This window comes from Hylobates moloch, unplaced genomic scaffold, assembly GCF_009828535.3.
Source record: "Hylobates moloch isolate HMO894 unplaced genomic scaffold, HMol_V3 SCAFFOLD_5, whole genome shotgun sequence".
NCBI classification, from domain to species: Eukaryota; Metazoa; Chordata; class Mammalia; order Primates; family Hylobatidae; genus Hylobates; species Hylobates moloch.
Window position 1 is genome coordinate 107,419,440 of NW_026652280.1, and position 20,929 is coordinate 107,440,368.

Here is a 20,929-nt window from a genome sequence, read left to right on the forward strand (position 1 = left end):
ATCAGAACTATGTAAACAGAAATCAATATTTACTGGCTCTCCTCACAAAGTTCATATTACAAAAGAAAAGTAGAAGCGCTAAAATCTCTCACTTTCTAATCGACAATGATGGAACTAGTGACTGCTATTTTTGGTTTTCTTCCCCCTTATAAAGCAAAATCCCTGGTTTTCAGAAAATGATGGAAGGCGGTCATGCTTCAGGCTCAGAATACAAGTGGGAGAGGAACACCAAGTCAGAGATAGGTTTTGCTCTTACTTGCATAGTAGATTCATTGGAGGAGAGGACACCACGCAGTCTCTCTAAGTCATGATCTCTCTCTCTCACAGCAAGATGAAGCTGGCGCAGTTCTTTTTCTTTCTCTTCTACAGCAGAGAATTTTTCATCTATAGCCCGCTGCAAGGAAAGGAAGACTCCTAAAGCTCTGTAAGATTTACTATCCTGATCACTCTTATTCAATAAGATGGCAGAATAGAAAACCAAATCCCAAAGCAGCAAATTTAAGCAAACACAAATTTCTATAATACCTGTGTAGATAGAATAATCCATAGTATAGTGGGCAAAATGATGATACATACCTCCAGAGCAACAGCTTTATCATGTATTCGCTGGCGAAGTTTGTCAAGCAACATTTCATTTGCTTCAAGGGTTTTGTCTGAGTTATCTCGATACTGCAGGAGCTCTCGAAATTCCTGAGACCAAAAAACAGTTTCTTTTATTCTTTTATCCAATATTAACTAAATTACTAAGTAATTTGTTAGTTATTCAGGATTAAAAAAAAAACAAGATGTGATCACTCTCCTCAAAAGTAACAAGTTTAGCAGAGATAACAGACATACAAACTGTAAACTATTCTGCAACATACCACAGACACAACACATAGAATTAACTGTTCTGCAATATACGCTAGCTACCAGGGGAACACACGATGCACTGCCTAACTCTGCCTGCAGGTGTCAGTAAAGACCTCACAGAGGAGGTAACATCTGCAGTGAGTCTTAAAGGACTAGGATTTCCTAAGTGAAGAAGGGAGAGGAGGGTGTGTTAGAGAAAAAAAATATATGCACACTATGCATACAATGAAAAAATTGTACATTCAGTGAAATGTAGTGGATTCAATGTGACTGAAGCTTAGAGTAGGTGGCAGAACAGATCAGTCTCTTCTTAATGCTCCATCTTCCCCTCAAACTTTCATTCTATCATCAAAATTACTCTGTGGAAGTTTCTGTACAGTTTGTCTTCAACTATTAAACTGAGAGCAGTAGCCAAATCGTTTGTCTTCCCAACACCCAGAAAAGTGTTTGATTCACAGAGGTGCTTAATAACTATTTTCTGAATATTAAGTCTTTACAAAAGACTTCATAAAAGACTGCTTAAGTCAGGGCTATATACTGTTTCTTACACTTGTTAGTAAGCATCTTAATTCACAAATTATATTTTCTATTTATTTTAAATCCTGATTCCCACCTCTCAATGTTTTCCATATAGCAGGGACTCAACACAGGTGGATTAATATCTTAAAATTATATAAACAAATTTCAGAGTTCTATGAGCCCAGTTTTCATTGAAATCATGTAAACTCACCTGAAGCAACTGCTCCTTGTGACTCAGACTATGGTTTAGGTGCTGGATGTTTTGTTCCTGGGTTCGAATCTCATTGTATTTTTCAGCCTCCCGGGCATGAAGCTGGTGGCTCTTATTCTGCAATTCTTCTTGTAGCTGCTGCAAGGCTTTTCGCAATTCCTGAATTAAACATATTACCTTTTTAAAGAGATCTAAAATTGTCACATGGTTATTAGACATAGAGGCCTTAAAATTTTCAAGGTATATAAGTTGAAAGAGCAGTAGAGGGTGCCATTATTAAAATTGCTATAGAAGTATTATACATGAATTGAATAGGATATGGAAAATTGTAAAAGTTGTGAATGGGGTAGGAAGTAAGCTTGATATTATAGTTCAATACTTATTTTTTGGCTTAAAAAGAATACATCTGTAGAACCATTAAGTGAGAATCTGTCCTACAGTAAACCTGGATTATTTACAATAAGCTCAAGGATAAACTATTCCTATCATCCTTTTTTCTAAAGATCTCATAGAGACCATCACTCTTCTTTCTTAGTTTGCCATATTTATTTTTCTAGTAATAAAGTCAGTAATCTTTAAATCATCTGTTACTTTAGAAAGCTCCCATATTCTCATCAACTAAACAAATCTTGGGAAAATGTTTCCTTTAGCTAAATAACAAAAAGTTAAGAATTATTTCTACCTCCATCCCTCCACCACTCCCCGACCCTGCCCAGACCATCTGAAATTTTAATATTTCTTTTTTTTGAGATGGAGTCTCACTCTATTGCCCATGCTGAAGTGCAGTGGTGCAATCTTGGCTCACTGCAACCTCCGCCTTCCGGGTTCAAGCATTTCTCTGCCTCAGCCTCCCAAGTACCTGGGATTAAAGCCACCTGCCACCACGCTGGGCTAATTTTTGTATTTTTAGTAGAGACGGGGTTTCACCATCTTGGCCAGGCTGGTCTTGAACTACTGACCTCATGATCCACCCACCTCGGCCTCCCAAAGTGCTGGGATTACAGGCGTGAGCCACTGTGCCCGGCCGAATTTTTAATATTTCAAAAGGAAATTCAGGGCTAATATTCAATCTCCAAACCACTAAACCAGGGAGATCCTTCAAAAATTACACTTTTAAACCTAAGTGTTAAAGAGCTTAAGAAAAGAGACCACACACAAAAAAATCTTTTAAATCTTAAACAAACACATACACTCTGAGCTAACAAGATAAAGGAGCCATTTAAGAATTGTGTATTTTGGCCCAGCGTGGTGGCTCACGCCTGTAATCTCACCACTTTGGAAGGCCAAGGTGGGCAGATCACCAGAGGTTGGGAGTTTGAGACCAGCCTGACCAACATGGAGAAACCCTGTCTCTACTAAAAATACAAAATTAGCCAGGCGTGGTGGCACATGCCTGTAATCCCAGCTACTGGGAGGCTGAAGCAGGAGAATCGCTTGAACCCGGGAGGCGGAGGCTGCAATGAACCCAGATTGTGTCGTTGCACTCCAGCCTGGGCAACAAGAGCAAAACTCCGTTTCAAAAAAAAAAAAAAAGAAAGAAAGAAAAGAAAAGAAAGAGAGAGAAAGAAGGAAAGAAAGAGGCCGGGCACGGTGGCTCACGCCTGTAATCCCAGCACTTTGGGAGGCCGAGGCGGGCGGATCACGAGGTCAGGAGATTGAGACGATTCTGGCTAACACGATGAAACCCCGTCTCTACTAAAAATGCAAAAAAAATTAGCTGGGCGTGGTGGCGGCTAGTGCCTGTAGTCCCAGCTATTCGGGAGGCTGAGGCAGGAGAATGGCGTGAACCCAAGAGGCGGAGCTTGCAGCGAGCCGAGATTGCGCCACTGTACTCCAGCCTGGACGACAGAGTGAGCCTCCATCTCAAAAAAAAAAAAAAAAGAAAGAAGGAAAGAAAGAGAGAGAGAGGAAAGAAAGAAAGAAAAGAAAAGAAAAGAACTGTATATTTATTATTCAAAAATAAAAAATAAAAGACAGGGCTGATTATTATGCATGTCATTCCTCTGACCTTAGTGGTTCTTCCCCACTTTTCTGCCTGGTTTTATCCATCCTTCAAGAATAACCTCAGATGTCTCCTCCTTCATGAAGCTTTCCTTGATTCCTTTTCCTTGACTCCTTTCCTAGATATTCCTGTAGGACCGCATATATACCTCCCCTTCAGAATTTACCACACTGAAACTCAGCTTATGTGACTGTCTCTCTTACTGAACTATAAGTAACTTAAAAGAAAGGAGCCTGTGCTATTCATCCTTGTATTTCCAGGGCACAACTCAATTAGGCAGTCGCCCCTTACCCACAGGGGATACATTCTAAGATGCCCAGTGGATGCCTGAAACCAGATAGTACTGAAGCCTGTGTATACTGTTTTTTCCTGTGCATAGATAACTATGATAAAGGTTTACATACAAATTACACATACTAACAGATTAACAATAACAATAAAATAGAATTATAACAACATGCTGTAACAAAAGTTACGTGAGGGAGGCTGAGGTGGGCAGATCACGAGGTCAGGAGATCGAGACCATCCTAACACAATGAAAACCTGTCTCTACCAGAAATACGAAAACAAAATTAGCCAGGCATGGTGGCGGGCGCCTGTAGTCCCAGCTACTCGGGAGGCTGAAGAGGGAGAATGGCATGAATCCAGGAGGCGGAGCTTGCAGTGAGTAGAGATCGCGCCACTGCACTCCTGCCTTGGTGACACAGCGAGACTCCGTCTCAAAAAAAAAAGTTACGTGAATGTGGTCTCTCTTGAAATATCTTAATGTTTTTTGTCTGTGGTTGACCCCAGATAACTGAAACCATGGAAAGTGAAACTGTGGATAAAGGGGGACTACTGTAACTGGCATATGGTACAAGGGCAGCAAGTGTTGAACTGAAATACTTAGATTATGCAACTGACTCAAGGGTTCAACACAAACTATCCTGCTAAAAAGTTATAATCAGGGCAAAGTCAGCATTTAGGGCAATAAGATAGTTAATGATTTACCTGGTTATGTTTCCAAGAAGCCTCTTTCTGCTGTTCACTCTCGTGTGCTGCAGCCTCTACAAATTGCACACATTGTTTGGCATCAGCCAATTGGCGCTCTTTCTGTCGTACCACCCTCTGGAGCTTCTGTATTTCAAGCTGGCTGCAGAATAAAGCACTCTGAAGATCAAGCAGAGCTACCTGTTGCTGAGCTGGAGAAGTACCCTCTGAGCTCTGAAATGAGAGTAGAAATCACAATCACAAGGAAGGCAAGCACTGAGCTCCCACGAAGACTGAAAATAAAATCAAGACTGCAACCAAAATGGCACATCCCCAACTGAAGTCTCTCCTGTCCTATGTGACCTTCACATACGTGAAGTTGTCCAAGCTGGCTTTGGTGCAGCATTTCTCGAAGCTTTGCCATTGTGTCATTTTGACCTTCAATCACCTGGTACAACTCCTCAGTCTGAAAATGAGAGAGGGAATATCAAACATGTTAGTAAACTAATTATAAATTCCATTATATCACCTGTACAGATTTTAGTAACAGGACTATTCCAAAATATCAATTGAGGTTAAGCTACAACTTCTCCAGGCTAAGATATGTTAGTCTGACAATATCCATTTTGACAAAATATAAAATACTTGTCTACTTCGAAGGGACCAATTGTTTCCACACAGGTCCTTGATTGGTAAATATTTTACCTCACGTTCCCTGCTTTTCAGAGTTTCCTTGAGGTTCTGAATTGTACCATCTTGCTTTTGAGATGACTCCCGAGCACACTTTAGTTCATAGCTCATTTCATTAAGTTTCTCTTGAAGAATCTGAATTCAGCAAAGAAAAACAGTTTTTTAAAAGGTCAATGATGTCTTTTAGCCTCAAATGAATAAAGCCTTTCCTCAAATCTAGGATTTAAAGAATTTCTTAGGGGATATTACCTTGTTATTTTTCCCACATAGAGTAACCATTAAAGTGGTAAGTCAATCAGCAACAAAAAGTAGCAGGAGAAATGAAATACTTCCTTCAATTCTAAATTGTGTCAATTTTCATGTACTGTGATCTCTCTATGATGGCAGCCATACTAGGAACTTGTCCACATAGACCAAGTAGGCAAGTGGTTCCTAATATGGATCCCTTATACAAGGACCAAAGAGCTTCTAATATCTAGCATAGGAGAGGGCACTATAAGGGCACCCAGGCCACAAGTTCAGCATCCCAAATTGTAGCAATTTTCTTCTAAGCCAGACATTAAAATTCATGGGCTAGAAAGTAATAACAAGTTAAGCTAAAATAAAAAACACAGACCTCCTATCTCAGTGCCTTTTACAGTGGAAGATTGCATGCAGGTGTTTTTTTTGAGACAGAGTCTCTCTCTGTTGTCCAGGCCTGAGTGCAGTGGCATGGTCCTGGCTCACTGCAACATCTATCTCCTGGGTTCAAGGGATTCTCCTGCCTCAGCCTCCCGAGTAGGTAGGATTACAGGCATCTGCCACAATGCCTGGCTAATTTTTTTTTATTTTTTAGTGGAGATGGGGTTTCACCATGTTGGCCAGGCTGGTCTCGAACTCCTGACCTCGTGATCTGCCTGCCTTGGCCTCCCAAAGCACTGGCATTACAGGCATGAGCCACTGCGCCGGCCTGCATTCAAGTTTTAATTACACACCTGAAAAGCACCAGAAATTATGATCTGTACAGAACAAGCTAAAATCTTCATAAGAATAAAGGGAAGAACTACACTTTTACATGAAATATTCCCTAGAGCACAAGGAGTACACAGTATTCATCTCCCAAGTCTTACAAAGGTTGACAGACTCAGGCTAGAGGCAGTCACATCCTCAGGAAAACCCTGTCATCTCCTAGGGCATAGTACTAATCATACCTTGTTGGTGGCCTCTGTTTGCTGGATTTTTTCCTGGAGTTCTGCCAAGTGGGAATCAGATACAGACTGCTGAGTTATAGTGGTCTCATGTGAATTCAGCTTTTGTTGTTTGAGTAATTCTTCAGTTATGGGCTAGGAAGAAACAGCAAAACAAGTAAGGTGAGTTAAACATGGCCAACAAATTTTTTTTTTTATCTTCAAAAATGTCTGTTGCATCTTTTGCCAGAGATTTAGAGAATCAGATTTGTTGCATAAATTATCAGTATGAATTCCTAAAGACAGTCCTGTTCCTTATTAAGAACACTGATTCACCTCCATTTGTACTGTGCTCCCCAGCTTCCCTCTCCACTTTTCCCTACCAATTCACACAAACACTACATGTTTATTCAGTGAAAGCAAGTAATTCAGAGTTCAATGAGAAGGGGAGGATTTAATGGAGAAAATGCTTATAATGACCAAATATTTGCTTTATTCTATTTTTAATCAAGGAGTTGAAAAGGCATACTCATCAAACTTACACTATTCCTGACAGAAGTTACATTCCAGCTACCTTTCTTACAACATGCTTGTTTCACATTATTGGAAAAAATTGGCAGATTTTGATATGGACTATATATTAGATAACAGTATTTTATCAATGTCTAATTTTCTAAATTTGATAATTGTACTGTAATTATATAAGAGATGTCCTTGTCCTTAGGAAATAATGCTTAAGTATTTAGGGTAAAGGAGTATACTATCTACAACTAATTCTCAAATGGTTCAAGAATTTTTAAAAAATACTGTGCAAATACAGAGAGTGGGAGAGTTTATAAAGCAAATGTGACAAAATATTTGCAACTGGTAAATCTGGGTAAGGGGTATATGGGAGTTCTTGGTATTTCTCTTACAACATCTCTCTATGTTTGAAATTATTTCAAAATAAAAAGAGGAAAATTAAAATGCATTTAAAATAGATGTGCCTACTTAAAGGCAGATTTATAGCATAAGCACAGATAAATAATCCATAGTGAAATGGGAAGGAGATATATTTTATAGGAATATCGATTCACTTAAAAGATTTGGGAGAAAAAAGTACGATTTTATATATGGGACAATTTATATATGGAACAATGATTTATATACGGGACAATAAGATAAACTTATTGAACTATTCTTAGTAATCATTACAAGCTAAGGATGTTAAAATAAAACTACAAATTTACTGCGGCATTTAAATTTGATCTTTCCCGCCTCCATTCCAATTAGGAATATAAACTCATTAAGAGAGAAAAGGCAACTGCTATTCATTTTTTCTTTCCCTCACACTTTCAGACGTGATTACCACCTTCAAGGCAGTGGAGTTACAGCTTACCTTAAATCCCTTCCTACTAGCAACTGACTGGAAGCATAAAGATTTCAGAAGAAAAATCTTTTCTATTCCTCCAGTGCTATTTATCAACTTTTCTAACACCTACTAAATGCTATAATAAGCAAACCACCATGTGAGGCACTGTGAGGAATACGATGCTGACATAACATATATCTGTTGCACACTAACTATGTGCTAGGCACTGTCTTGAAGATAGAGTATCATGCAAGACAAAGTCCCCATGCTCTTGAAACTTATATTTTGCAGGGGTTGGAGTGGGGAGTACATGATAAACAAACAAGGAAATGCAAAAAATATTACGGACAAGCCCTATGCGGCAAAACAGGAAAGCATAATACAGAGTGGGTGGTTAAATTACTCTACACTGTTTGATCAGAGAAAGGTCTTTATGAGGCAGCATTTAAATAGAGATCTGAAGGAAAAAGAATCAGTCCTGCAAAGATCAGCAGAACAATCCAGGCAGAAAGAACAGCTAATGGAATATGAGCCTGGAAAAGAGAAAGGCCTCTGTGGCTAGAATAGCACTCTCTAATAGAAATATAATGTGAGCCATGTAATTTTTAATTTTCTAGTAGCTTCAATGAAGAAAGTACAAAATAAATAGGTAAACTTAATTTTAACAAAATACTTTAACCCAATATATCCAAAATGTTATCATAAACATGTAAACAACATAAAAATTATTAATAAGATAATATTATTATCTGAGATATTACATGATTTTTCATAAGTCTGAAATTCAAGGTATATTTTATACTCACAGCACATCTCAATTTGGACTAGCCACATTTCAAGGGTTCAACAGCTCCTAAGACTAGTGGCTAGCTTACTGGATAGTACAGGGCTAGAGCATAGTGGGCAAAGGGGACAGGGACACTCAATGAGGTGGAGAGGCAGGCAGGCACCAGGTCACTCCAGCTTTAGACAACAAAGTTAATGAACTAGATTACATTTTAATTGAAATGAGAATAGACTGCAGTTTTTTAACAGGCAATCATACAGAAGTTTTGAAAAGATCATGCTGTGGTGAATGAATTATTGGGGAGCACCAAGAGAAGCAGAGAGACCAGGTAGGAGGCTGCTGAGGTAGTGCAGGTGAAAGACAATAGTAGCTTGGATTCTGGTGGTTAGTAAAGGGAGGGGGAAATAAATAGATACGGATATGTTTTGAAAGTATAGCTAACAGGACTTGCTGGTGGACTGGATAGAGGGAGAGGGAAAAAAGCAGCAAGGATAATGACATCTGGAAAAATTATTTGAGATATTTGTTGTTGTGGGTATAACAGGAAGCCTTCACCCAAGGCAATATGAACTATGTCACACCATGGGCAAAGTAGCCACATTAATAGATATTTACAACGATTCTAACTAATAAATAAATTCATCATTTACTTAATGATAAAACAATCTCTATAAAATTTGGCTTCTTACTTCTTCAGTGTAAAACAACAATAACACCTACAGTAAGATATTTTGAAATTCAAACTACAACAGGCAGAATTAAAGAAAATAGCTTCAAGTTTAAAATGGCAAGGAAGGTGGTCATATTTATTTACTTTAAACCAAATAATCTTAGAGCGGTAAAGGAAACTTTACAAACTAACCATCTGATCTAATCCTATTTCACATACAAGGAAATGGAAACTTAGAGAAGTAATTAGTCCAAGGTTTCATGGGAAATCAGGAAAAAGATCCAATTAAACTGAACTGGATTCCCACTCAGGTTGGGAATATATCTCTCATTTCTATAAACCCATTGCCTACCATAATGCTGGGAATACTGCAGAGATCAAAAGTTTTTGTTTAATGAATGAATAAGAATAATAAAAACAAACAAAAACGGGCCTTTAGTGGCTCTCTTAGAAATAAGACTGTATATAACATATATTCGAACAGCAACTTTAAAGCCAAAGAATGCCACAGGAAAATACATAATGAATCTGAATCTCATATGAATCAATCTTGACATGAATAATCATAAGAAACCTCTTTTTCTATAAATAATGTACTGACCTAAAAGTTGGAAGATATTTGTTTCTTCTTTATTTGTAATAATTTACTATTTTGCATCTCAGAAAAATGTCCTTGCAGGTAACAGTCTGCCGAAAGAGCACTTAGCAAGTCCCACTAAGCCGACAACATAATGAATTCTTGTGAAGTATCAAGCACATAAAACAGTCACTCCTACAATGACAGTGTAGCCCATGAAATAAGTAATACCTGATTTGGTAGAATCAGTGTTACTCTCAGACACTCAGGTACTAAAATCATGTGGAAATGATAATGTAATTTTAAATTAAGTCACTTTTGACTCAGAATTAGGACAAATGCTTTCCAGTATCAGAAAAGAGAACCGCTTCCAGGCCTACTGTTGCACAATATGAGACTTTTAGGCTAAGGGCAGTTTTTAGACCTTTTGTGTTAACAGCAGTTTTCTTGGCACTTTCTAGTCCTCACAGTAGTGAGTTATAGATCTCAAACTGCTGTAATTGTCAACCCTATTGTTAATAATAGGATACAGACAAGAACCATTGACTACCATAAAATTAAAGGCCTAATCTTTTACCAGCATCTAATGCCAACATCTTCCAAAGGGCCTGATCCACTTCACATAACTAAAATATGAGTGGGATAAACTTACCATAGTCACAAAGGAGCAGACATTGGCATTGCAAGGTTTAAAGCAAAGATCTCCTGTTCTTTGAATTTAGATAGAAAGGGAAATTGCACATGGGCCAGAGCTCATTGCTGTTTACTAAGGGACCACACCCCTCCCATCATAGCTTTTCTAGTTCAGGGCCAGACAATAAAGAAGGGAATTACCAGCTAGAAGAAGGCTTCAAACCTTTCTTTAGATATCTGAACAGGCTTAGGTCCTCATACATAAATTCTGTAGAAGGGAAATAAATTACTTTGTATAATATCAGAATACCAGTAAGCAGAACTACACTGTTGCTATTTTTGTTTAATAAATAAGAAAGGAACAAAGAAAAAGAGGGAAAGAAGGAAAGAAAAAAAAGAGGAAAAGCAATCAGGAGGAATCCTGATGTCAGTATTTAATAGTGCATAAAATATGGTAAGTGGAGGATTAAACAAAGGAATCAAAATGACCTTACAGAACAATCTTGCTCTTTAAGATAAAAGGTTTTCTCCATATTTGTGGCAGAACTGAACTAAAGGAAACATTTTTTTCTTTCATGGTTTTGTGTTTCTACAAACTAAAAAAGAGAACTACCAAAAAAAAATTACATTATTTCTATTCTTTCCATATTTATTCAGAGAAATAGACAAAAACCAGTCTGCCATTGTCCCATCTAGCACTGGTTTTGTCATAAGGCTCTTAAGGAGCTTAGAAGTAACCAGATTTAAACAATAGATATGCTGCCCATTTTATTTACAAACATATTGTGCCCAATTCATCTATTTTCCCTGACATCCTAAATTATTAGAGAAAATGGCATAATAATTAAATGCCACATTTCTTGAAGCTGAATGACATTTTCTCCCATCTCCCAATTTTTGTTTTTCTAGAAACAGTAAACGGTCTAAGTCAGGTCACAGCAGAAAGGTCATACACTACCATTTTAAAGCTCTAATGTCCAAATTTAGTGAAGTAAAGGGACTTGACCTAAAGATACAGTTACCATAGTTTATATGTGTTCATTCAGATGACAGTTTTTTTCATGTAATCTCTAAAGAATCCTCCGAGCATCCTTAGGTTAGAGAAAGAGGGCTCCTGGTTTAAAATAAGTACTTACTTAAATTAATATACTTCAGACAATGGGGTTTAATGTATAGAATTAATGCGTCTTGCCTGAGAATGGTCAGAAATCTTTGTCTCTGCATGGGCTAAGTTAGTTAAACAATGAACTTTCCATATCTCCAAATTGACAGACTGCCTGAAGATGATCTTTAAAATCCTTCTCCACTCCAAAATCCAGTCACCAAAATATAGTATTTTATTTAAACATGGAGAAAAAAGATCTTGTTTTGGCTGTTATTTTCTCAGTCTTTATGTAACGTTCTACAATATTGGTCATATTTGGTGGCAGGTTGGGGGGACGAGTTTATTTCTCATCCATCCTGGCCCAACTAATTTTAGACCCTAATATGAAAACACCATGTTTAATTTGTAACACCTATGTCTAGTCACAGAAATACTGTAAAGCCCAAATTTAGCTGCGAGGTTCCACTGAAAGAAAAAGCAAAAGAAAAGAAGTACACAGTGTTAAGCATACAATGCTTAACATTTTATACAAAATGAAAACGCACTGACTTTTTACCTTTCATGACACTTTCATCTATGCTGTTTCTCATCTATGCTGCTTCTCATAATTTTGTGTAAATTTAAAAACTTTTCTCCTGTTTTCTGCTTAGGTTCTTATTGTGATAGACAGTATACATACCATAGAACTACTTTCCAAAAATTTCACGTGGCCATCAACAATGTCACTTATCAAGCTCTAAATTTCTGGAATGATGTTGACCGGTAGCAGGCTTTCTAAAAATGCCTTCTAGATCACATCTACCTTTGTGACAGTATCGTTAAATAAGTTGTATCAAGTGGAACATGCCAGAATGTTTCACAAAGTTTATTGAACCTAGCATTTACTGTTGCTATAGAAACAAACTACCATAGCTGAATTTAAAAGGTTGGTACAGAATCAATTGGGCAGACATGAATAGCTCAAATTAAGCAATTAAGAATTCAAGACTATAATGAATGAAACTCTCCTCTGATCCAATAATGGGTTAATCCTTTCTTAGTATCAAATATCTTCCAGTAGAACTCAGTAGAGTTCTGGCTGTGAACAGTTTATGCCTTAACCTTTTGAGTGACAATACTGTACTTGAATACTTGAATTCCTGTCTCTTTTATGAATGAGTCATCACTAATCCTCAAATGAACTATTAATTCTAATAAATATGGTCCAGATGTTATAATACTTTACTGGTGGATTAACAGGCTTTCCCCAAACCTTTTACCTTATGCTCTAATCATTTACAGGCATTTTGCGGTTGAAAGCTTTAATGCTCCGGGAAGAACTAACTAGAGAACTAACTGCCTTACAGAAAGCCATTGGGAGGAAACGTCTATAAATCTGAAAACAAGAACAAATTTTAAAAGTTGGGAAAAGAAAAAAAGAGGTAAGAGGAAAAGTTCTAGTGCCAGAAATGAGATTAAATGTCTTCTTTTTATAGGATAAAAGTGAAGTAGGAATCTTTACCTTTTTGTTTTAAAAGGTATACAATTTTGATAATGGGAAAGCCAACAGATTTTACAAAAAGGATTGTGAAAAGCAAATTATCTGAGTGCAAATCACGTTTACTAAATGAGTCACAGCAAAAGGTGCAGCAAAAATGGGCTCATGACTAATTTTCTCAAGTCCGGAATATTTCTAACCTCCACCTAGACCGAAATCATGTGAAGCCAGAGGCCAGCTAGCTATAATCAGAAAGGCACTATGTAGCCGTTTTGTATACCTGGACCCGGAGCGGCAAATAATCTTCACAGAGATCATCCCACAGCTCCTGCAGGTCTGAAAGCTCCAAGGGGTAACTCACAGGTGTCTTGTAAAGGGGTTTCAAGGACCTGTTAAGGAAACCGGAACTAACTCCATCTGTCATGCTAGGGCCAGGCTTGGCTCCAGGTGGGCTGGATTTCACTGGAATTGGAAGCCTGCTCCCTCGGGGGCTCTGGATGGGCTTATAATCAAGACCTTTAATCATGCTGAGAGCTAACTCCAGCTTGTGATTACACCCATGCTGCGGAGCCTGATCATCTGAACAACAGTCACACTTTCCAAGTTCCTTTGCACTTCTCTCAGTCTCCTCATCTTTCTGTTGTGGAGGGCTAGCCTGGACGCTTGCATCCAAAGATTCCACAGAGGAACCAGGCGTCTCTTCCTCCATGCTTTCTCCATCTGGGGGTACCTTTGTGCTTGCTAAATCGGGTGGCCCAACCTCAGACAACGCTGGTTCTTCAGTGCAAATGCTGGCCGACCACCTGCTAGAAGGGCCACAGGAGATACTTCTGGCCACCTTTCGAGGTACCTTACAAATGGCTTCATAGTCAGCATCAGCAACCCGCAAAGCTGCACAACCACGGCATCTCCTGGGTCGGTTTCCAGGGCCTTCTGAACCATGGCAGCTGTGTGGCTCCTGGATCTGATCCTCATTCTCCACCCAGCACTCAAAGCCTGAATAGGCGAAGTCCTCCTGGAGCAGTGCAGAGTATCTCGCATCGGGTAAGACGGACATGTCAACCGTCCCATTCCCCGCCTTGATCTCCGCGCCAGAGTCATCGTTATTCTTCCGATACATACTGGCAATGCAGAACTTGAGGCGATCTTTCTCCAGTAGCAGCTTTTGCAAGCGCTCAATAGAAAGCGCTTCAATCCGGGCAATAACCGTGTCGAATCGATAGATTCGATCAAGCATGAAAGCACACTTGCTGCAAGCGAACTCGGCTTTGCCATCGCGGGGGACATCCTTGCCCAAGACGTGCGAAAGCAGAACCTGGAGATTGAGCTTGGACGCCGTGTGGAAGATCCAGCGCCGCTGGTTTCCACACAGCTCTCGGGCACAGATCCTGCAAATCTCCCTCATCTTCCCTCCTAGTGGGTGCCAAGCTTCCCGAGGCGGCGGCGGCGGCAGCTACTGGGTGACCACTCAATGGCTCTTCGTCGCTCTCTGTCTTCCGCCTCGGTGGTCTCCGGTCAGCATGGCACAGCCCAGTGGGGTCCCCACTCTGCAGGGGCGCACCCCTGCCCCGCGCGCCGGCTCCGGGTACCAGAGCCGTCAGCCCCGCCCCTCGGGCAGGGGGCGGGCGTGGAAACGCCTAAGGGGATGCTGAGTGACAGAGGCGCAGGCCGCGCTCCGACCCTGCCATGTCTCTCCCCAGCTGTCTCTCCCGCCAGCCGCCGCGTCCTCAACGTCCTCCCCTTTTAGCAGACTGCGCTCCCGGAGCAGCAGCGGCCGGCCGCGCAGACGCAAAGCCACGGGGATTGAGGATCAGATTTCAAGATGGCGCCAGCGGCTCGGCGTCTGCGGCCTCCACAAGGCTCCTCTGGGAGCTGTAGTCCGGTCAGCGGGCTCCCGGCTCTGCGCATGCGAGGGGGCCAGCGCGCCCCTCGCCCCAAATCCGGTTGCACACCTGGCTCACAGCGAGTGCGGAGCAGAAAGCACTACTGGCGCGGGCCACAGCCAGCCGCTTTCATCTGCTAAGACCTCACCTGAAAGGCGCACCAGTGCCCTCAGGGATCCTCCCGCCTCTGCAGGATGTCGAGGCTCCTCCTCGCGGGGAGGAGAAAGCCGAATCCCCTCCCCCTGCATTCTCGGGCAGTGCCACGTCCTCAGGCTGCCAGCCGGGCAGCGCCGCTAGGTACCGCTGCGCGCCGCCGCCGCTTCCCGCCAGCAGCCTCACCTTTCCCGGCCCCGCCCCGCCTGGGTTCTAAGGCCCTGAGGCTGCGAGGCGGGCGAGGGAAGGCTTGGTAACGGAGGGGCGGGGCCGTGCCACCCTTACCTCGACTCTGAACAGGAATGTCCAGAAAAGAGTAGAGGAGTATTTCTCCCTTGATGTGGGTGGGGGAGGGTTAGCACCCTTGGGTGTCTTGCCCTACTTTAGATAAAAAAGAGCACAGAGGAGTCACCTGAGAAAGAGTCCGGCAAATACAATGTGAATCTGGTTAACTAAGATCTTGAAGATAGTAGAAGAGAAATGGGCTTTTTCAAGGATGCAGCCAGCCGCGAGTAGATTACCACCATTGAAGTCCCTTTCCCTCAGGTAGAGGGCAGTCATTATTTTAGGGCAGGGGAGGGTAGACAAACATTAGCGCAAAAGACAGAGCTTCTTTCCGTAAGAGCTCGAGTGTCTGGGAATGCAGCTCGCGCCAAAAAGGACTGGGAACTTCACTGACTTCGGTGAGAACCCTGTCTTACTCAGCACCGTACAGTGGTAGGTCCTCCACCCTTGGGTCCAAAACTTAGATTGCACACAAAGAGGAGGGAAGCTGGAGCCCTGACTAGGTAGAATGCAGGTACCTCCGGCCATTTTTAATAAGGAATTCGCTTCCTGGCTTGAGAGGCATTCAGACACGTAACAAGAGGAACAACCTCAGCAATCCCTTGCAGTCCCCTAGAGCAGGACATTTCCCAGTTCTAATCATGCTAAATTTTTACTAACTTGACCTTGTAAGCTAAGGCCAGCAACGTCTAAGTTTTTCTGAACCTCATCCCCAGGACAGAGTCCATACTCCTAAGCCTGAAGACATCCAAATGCCATCTCTGAGAGTTCAAAATAAGCCCCCAAACTTCTTATTGAAGACTAAATGAGATGATTTTGAGGAAATGCTTTAACCGTGCTTCGCTCATTAAATAATAGCTAATACGCTCATTAAATAATAGCTAATATTATTATTTTACTATGAATTGGAATATTTTCAGTAACTTTAAAACATTATGGGGCCCTGCCTACATAAGATTGTATTGTTCTCTTAATCACCAAAGCAAAATCTTGTAGCTCCATTGTAAGAGAAAAGGACAGTTCTTAGAGCTTTGGGCTTAGTAGGTGATATGATTTGAATATATGGCCCCACCAAATCTCATGTTGAATTGTAATCCCCAGTGTTGGAGGTGGGGCCTGGTGGGAGGTGTTTGGGGCGGGGGGTGGGGGGGGCAGATCCCTCATGGGTTTGTGCTACCCTTGCAATAGTGAGTGAGTTTTTCTGAGATCAGGTCATTTAAAAGTGTGTGGTGCCTCCACCGCCCCATCTTGCTCCTGCTCTGGCCATGTGACTTGTTTGCTCCCCCTTCACCTTCCTGAAGCCTCCTCAGAAGCCAAGCAGATACCAGCACCATGCTTCCTATAAAGCCTTTAGAACTGTGAGCCAATTAAACCTCTTTCCTTTATACATTACCTGGTCTCAAGTATTTACAGCAATGCAAGAATGGCCTAATATCATAGGCTATAGAATTTTGCATATGTAGTTTCATCTACTATGTATACTCTGACTCAAAAACCAAGAGTAGAAAAGCGTTTCAAGAGGCAGCTGCATTTTTGCCTGCCTCTAGGTATGTGAGCTTCAAAGTTGGAAGAAATTAAGCAACATGCTTTGGAATCTATGGTGATCTATAGAAAGGCAAAGAGTTTCTGGACTCACCCTGACTGATGGAAAGACAGACTGCCTGCCAGGACACTACCCTGCTTTACCCAGGCTTAAGTATAATCAAGATCTCATTTTTTACTGTCAATGCAAGCCACATTTTCCTATTAGGAAAATGTGAATGAAACAAAGTGCTCTTCAAGAGCAAACCCTGAGTTATACTTTGGGTTATTCTCTGTTCCTCAAAAGGATTTTGAATCTAACTGATAGTCTCCAAATTTTAATGACAGTATATAGATAGCTTGGTGTAGACATACAGGTGAATACAAATGGTGAAAAGGCAATTTGCCATTGAAGAATATGTTTGCTTTAAGTAAAGATCAATATACTAAGAAAGCTATACATATCTAGACTTCCAAAAAACAGATGGGAATAAACCACTCAGCAATCAGAAAATTCGAAGATGGCACTCTGTTCACTTCCAGAGAAAATAGTTCAAAACTGTATCTCAAAGTGGATATAAGCTATTGTACTAGAATTAGTCCCTGTATGAGCATTTGGCATTATAAAATAAGGTGTTCCCAATGAAAAGATCACTGGTATATAGATAATAAAACTTGAAAATAAAAATTTAAAAATAAAACAAAAATTATGTGATAATAAATTTTGCACTCCTTGGTCCTTATCATTATTATCTTGTGGCCAAGAGTTTACAGTTGAATTGGTTACCTATGGTGGGGCTATACAAGGACATTTACTTTTTATTCTACATACTGTGTATCATTTGAATTTTGGACAATGAATGTTTATTCAGGTATTAATTTTAGATTTTATTTAATTTAGAAAACATTTTATAGTTAAAATAAGGGCTGCCAATTTAACACACTAATGTCAGGGTCTAAGTGGTAAAACTTGAACCTAAAATAAGAATTTTTATACTATATATGATAAATATATAAGAAGATAACTTATATAAACACAAGTTCAAAGGGAATCCACAAGTTATTAGTAATGGTTATATCTAGAGAGTGGAATTATGGACATTTACTTTCTTTTTTCCTTATTTTCTATAATTTTTTACATTATGTATTACATACTTTACATAACTTTAAGTACTTACTGCTTTTGTGATAAGAAAAAAGTAGAATTGTTACTAAGAAAAAAGGTAGATGAAACACATCTTGGTGTATTCATACAATACAATACAGTACTAGCCAGCAATCAAAAAGAATGAACTCAGAAACATGCAACATGGATACATCTCGAAAACATTTTAAGTGAAACAAGCCATATGCAAATGAGTACATCCTGTGTGATTCCATTTATTTGAAGTCTGACAACAGGTCTACAGCCGTACTACCCTGAATGCACCTGATCTTGTGTGAAGTCTAATAACAGACTATAGGAAAAACATCTATTGTGATATAAGTCAGGAAGTGGTTGAACGGTGAGAGACAGGGTGAGAAGTGATTGCAAAGGTTCACAAAGAAATTTTCTGAGGTGATGAAGCTGTTCTGTATCTTGTTTTGGATGAAGACAACATAGGTGTGTAGAATTGTTGAAGCTCATTGAACTGGGCACTTAGATCTGTAGATTGTATACATAGGAGTAAATAAAACTATATATTGCCCCCAAAATTTTAATTTGAAGGATTTCTTTGGTAGAAAGTCACCTGCACTTTAAGAACAGTTTTGAAAATTAGGAAAATGCTATAAAGTATAGCCCAAAAGAAATTCTGTAAAAGACCCAATTGCAAATTAAAAACTTAAGCCTATCCATATGAGGTTTTTTTTTTTTGAGACGGAGCCTCACGGTGTCACCCAGGCTGGAGTGCAGTGGCACAATCTCGGCTCACTGCAACCTCTGCCTCCCGGGTTCCACTGCGCCCCACCTTAGGATAATATTTTATATGCATGTGCACACCAAACACAATTGGAGCAAGGCATGTTGTTAAGGTGAGACTTAGGGCTTTTGTAATCATTTAGTATAAAATTATTACTTCTAAAACTTAGTGAAGGCACATAACGAAAAGTTTGAGAATAAGCTTCATATTATGATTAAACAAATTATTAATTTTATATATCAACAGTTCACCCTGAACATTGATTGATAAATACATTTACAAGCACTTATTTGCTTTATGGCCTAGGTTAAGTCACTTATATCTGGCTTTTAATTTCCTAATCTACAATGAAATATGTTGAATTTAAACAGCAGTTTTCAAACTTAAGCATGCATCAGAATCACCTGGAGGGCTTGTTAACATAAATTGTTGGGACCTACCCCCTTGAGTTTCTGACACAATAAGGTCTGGGGTGGGGCCCAAGAATTTGCATTCCTGACAAGTTCCCAGATCATGTTGATGCTGCTATCTGGGAACCACACTTTGAAAACCACTGAATGAGAACTATCCTAAGCTGTATCAGACAACAGATCAGAACTTCTGCAGATAGACAGAAAAGCACACCAATGAAGAACTACTTACAAAATCTATGTTGAATTTAGAGAACTGTATCTGCATTTGGAACAAGATTTCTAAATATTATTGTGGTATGGGGTGTTTTGCACCATCTCTGTTTTGACCTCTAGATTTTGCAGTCACCATAGTCACTTTTGCACCCCCTGTGTGGCAACTGGGTTGTAGTGTTTCTAAGACCTACTTCTGGGCTGAGAGGGAGTTTCCAAAAGAATTGGAGAGGTGGAAAATCCCCATGTCCCAAACCAGTTGTATTAGGTTTCACTGCCCTAGTTATGACATTGGAAATAGCTATTCTAATACTAAAAACTGTGCACCAAAAGAAAAATGTGATTCTGGCAGAGAGACTAAGGCAGATGAGAAAATGCAAGAATGTCAAAGTAAAGCCAGTTAGGCTTTGTGGTAACACACAGGCAGGTGCATGATTTCCCTGTGCTCTTTGGAAACCTTTAAAAAGTCAGAAACAATCATGCTTTCCATTAACACAGTATCTTGAAATGCTTATTTTAAAGCCAGGAGATTTCCGGTTCATCTGCAGATTATAGTAGTATGCTTCTCAGCAAAATCCATCTAATAGTAAACATTAGAGTCTTTCAAGTTATTAAATACGCATAGGTTGTTAAGTAAATTTTAAAGTATTTGTTAAATCAATCAATGAGCAAGAATGCAAACATACCTTTTTTTCTCTCTTCAATGAGCTTTCAGTTTAGTTAAAAGGGAGAAAAGGTGCACGCTACAGTTAGAACAATTGACTGGTAAACTAAATGGTACTGAGTTAAATTTAGTGTGAGTACAGAAAAAGTTGAGGTTAGTATGGGCTGGTATAGTTGAAGGGACAAGAGTGGCACTTGAGATGGGTGTTAGGATGAAGGAGGCCAAGGAAGGGACTCAGCAAAATAAAATAGCTTCATTAAAAGCCACGGAACTTGGGTTAAACACAGTGCTAGCCTGTAGGTAAAGGGAGATGTTGGGGATTTTTGAATGACCAGGTTCATCCATCCATACATCTAATCCTCTAGAGTTGTTCATTCAGAGAACATGTGTCAAGAGCCAACTGTAAGCTAGACACTATGCTATGGAGTGCCTTGGCAATTAGAATTTGGTTAACATTTTGACAAAGGCAAAAGAATTTGGACTTAATGTTATGGATTTAAGCAGAGAATGACATGATGAAAACCTTTTTTTAGGAAGATTACCCAGGCAACAGGATGGATTGCACTTTTTTTTTGTTTTTTTTTTTTTTGAGACGAAGTCTTGCTCTTGTCTCCCAGGTTGGAGTGCAATGGCACAATCTTGACTCACTGCAACCTCTGCCTCCCAGGTTCAAGAGGTTCTCCTGCCTCAGCCTCCCGAGTAGCTGGGATTATAGGCACGCATCATCACACCCAGCTAATTTTGTTATTTATTTATTTTTTTAGTAGAGACGAGGTTTCACCGTGTTGGCCAGGCTGGCCTTGAACTCCTGACCTCAGGTGATCCGCCCGCTTCGGCCTCCCAAAGTGCTGGGATTATAGGCATGAGCCACCGCGCCTGGCCCTCTGCTT

At 40.1% G+C, this 20,929-nt stretch overlaps 2 protein-coding genes across 33 annotated transcripts in view; one reads left to right on the plus strand and one right to left on the minus strand.

Annotated features, from left to right (window-relative positions):
* Positions 1-20,929, plus strand: part of LOC116468019 (putative neuroblastoma breakpoint family member 7) — a 901,770-nt gene that overhangs the window by 374,452 nt on the left and 506,389 nt on the right. The gene's annotated exons all lie outside the window — the stretch shown is intronic.
* The window catches only part of LOC116467993 (myomegalin), a 230,303-nt gene that overhangs the window by 67,960 nt on the left and 141,414 nt on the right, over positions 1-20,929 (minus strand). For 17 of the 32 annotated variants that reach the window (XM_058439380.1, XM_032151590.2, XM_058439381.1 and 14 more), the window contains 7 exons: positions 6,434-6,565; positions 5,259-5,378; positions 4,927-5,019; positions 4,575-4,787; positions 1,583-1,741; positions 577-690; positions 257-394 (listed from right to left, as the gene is read on the minus strand). In XM_058439380.1, the coding sequence (XP_058295363.1) occupies positions 257-394; positions 577-690; positions 1,583-1,741; positions 4,575-4,787; positions 4,927-5,019; positions 5,259-5,378; positions 6,434-6,565 (969 nt within the window). The other 15 variants (XM_058439365.1, XM_058439366.1, XM_058439379.1 and 12 more) reach the window with 4 other exon arrangements.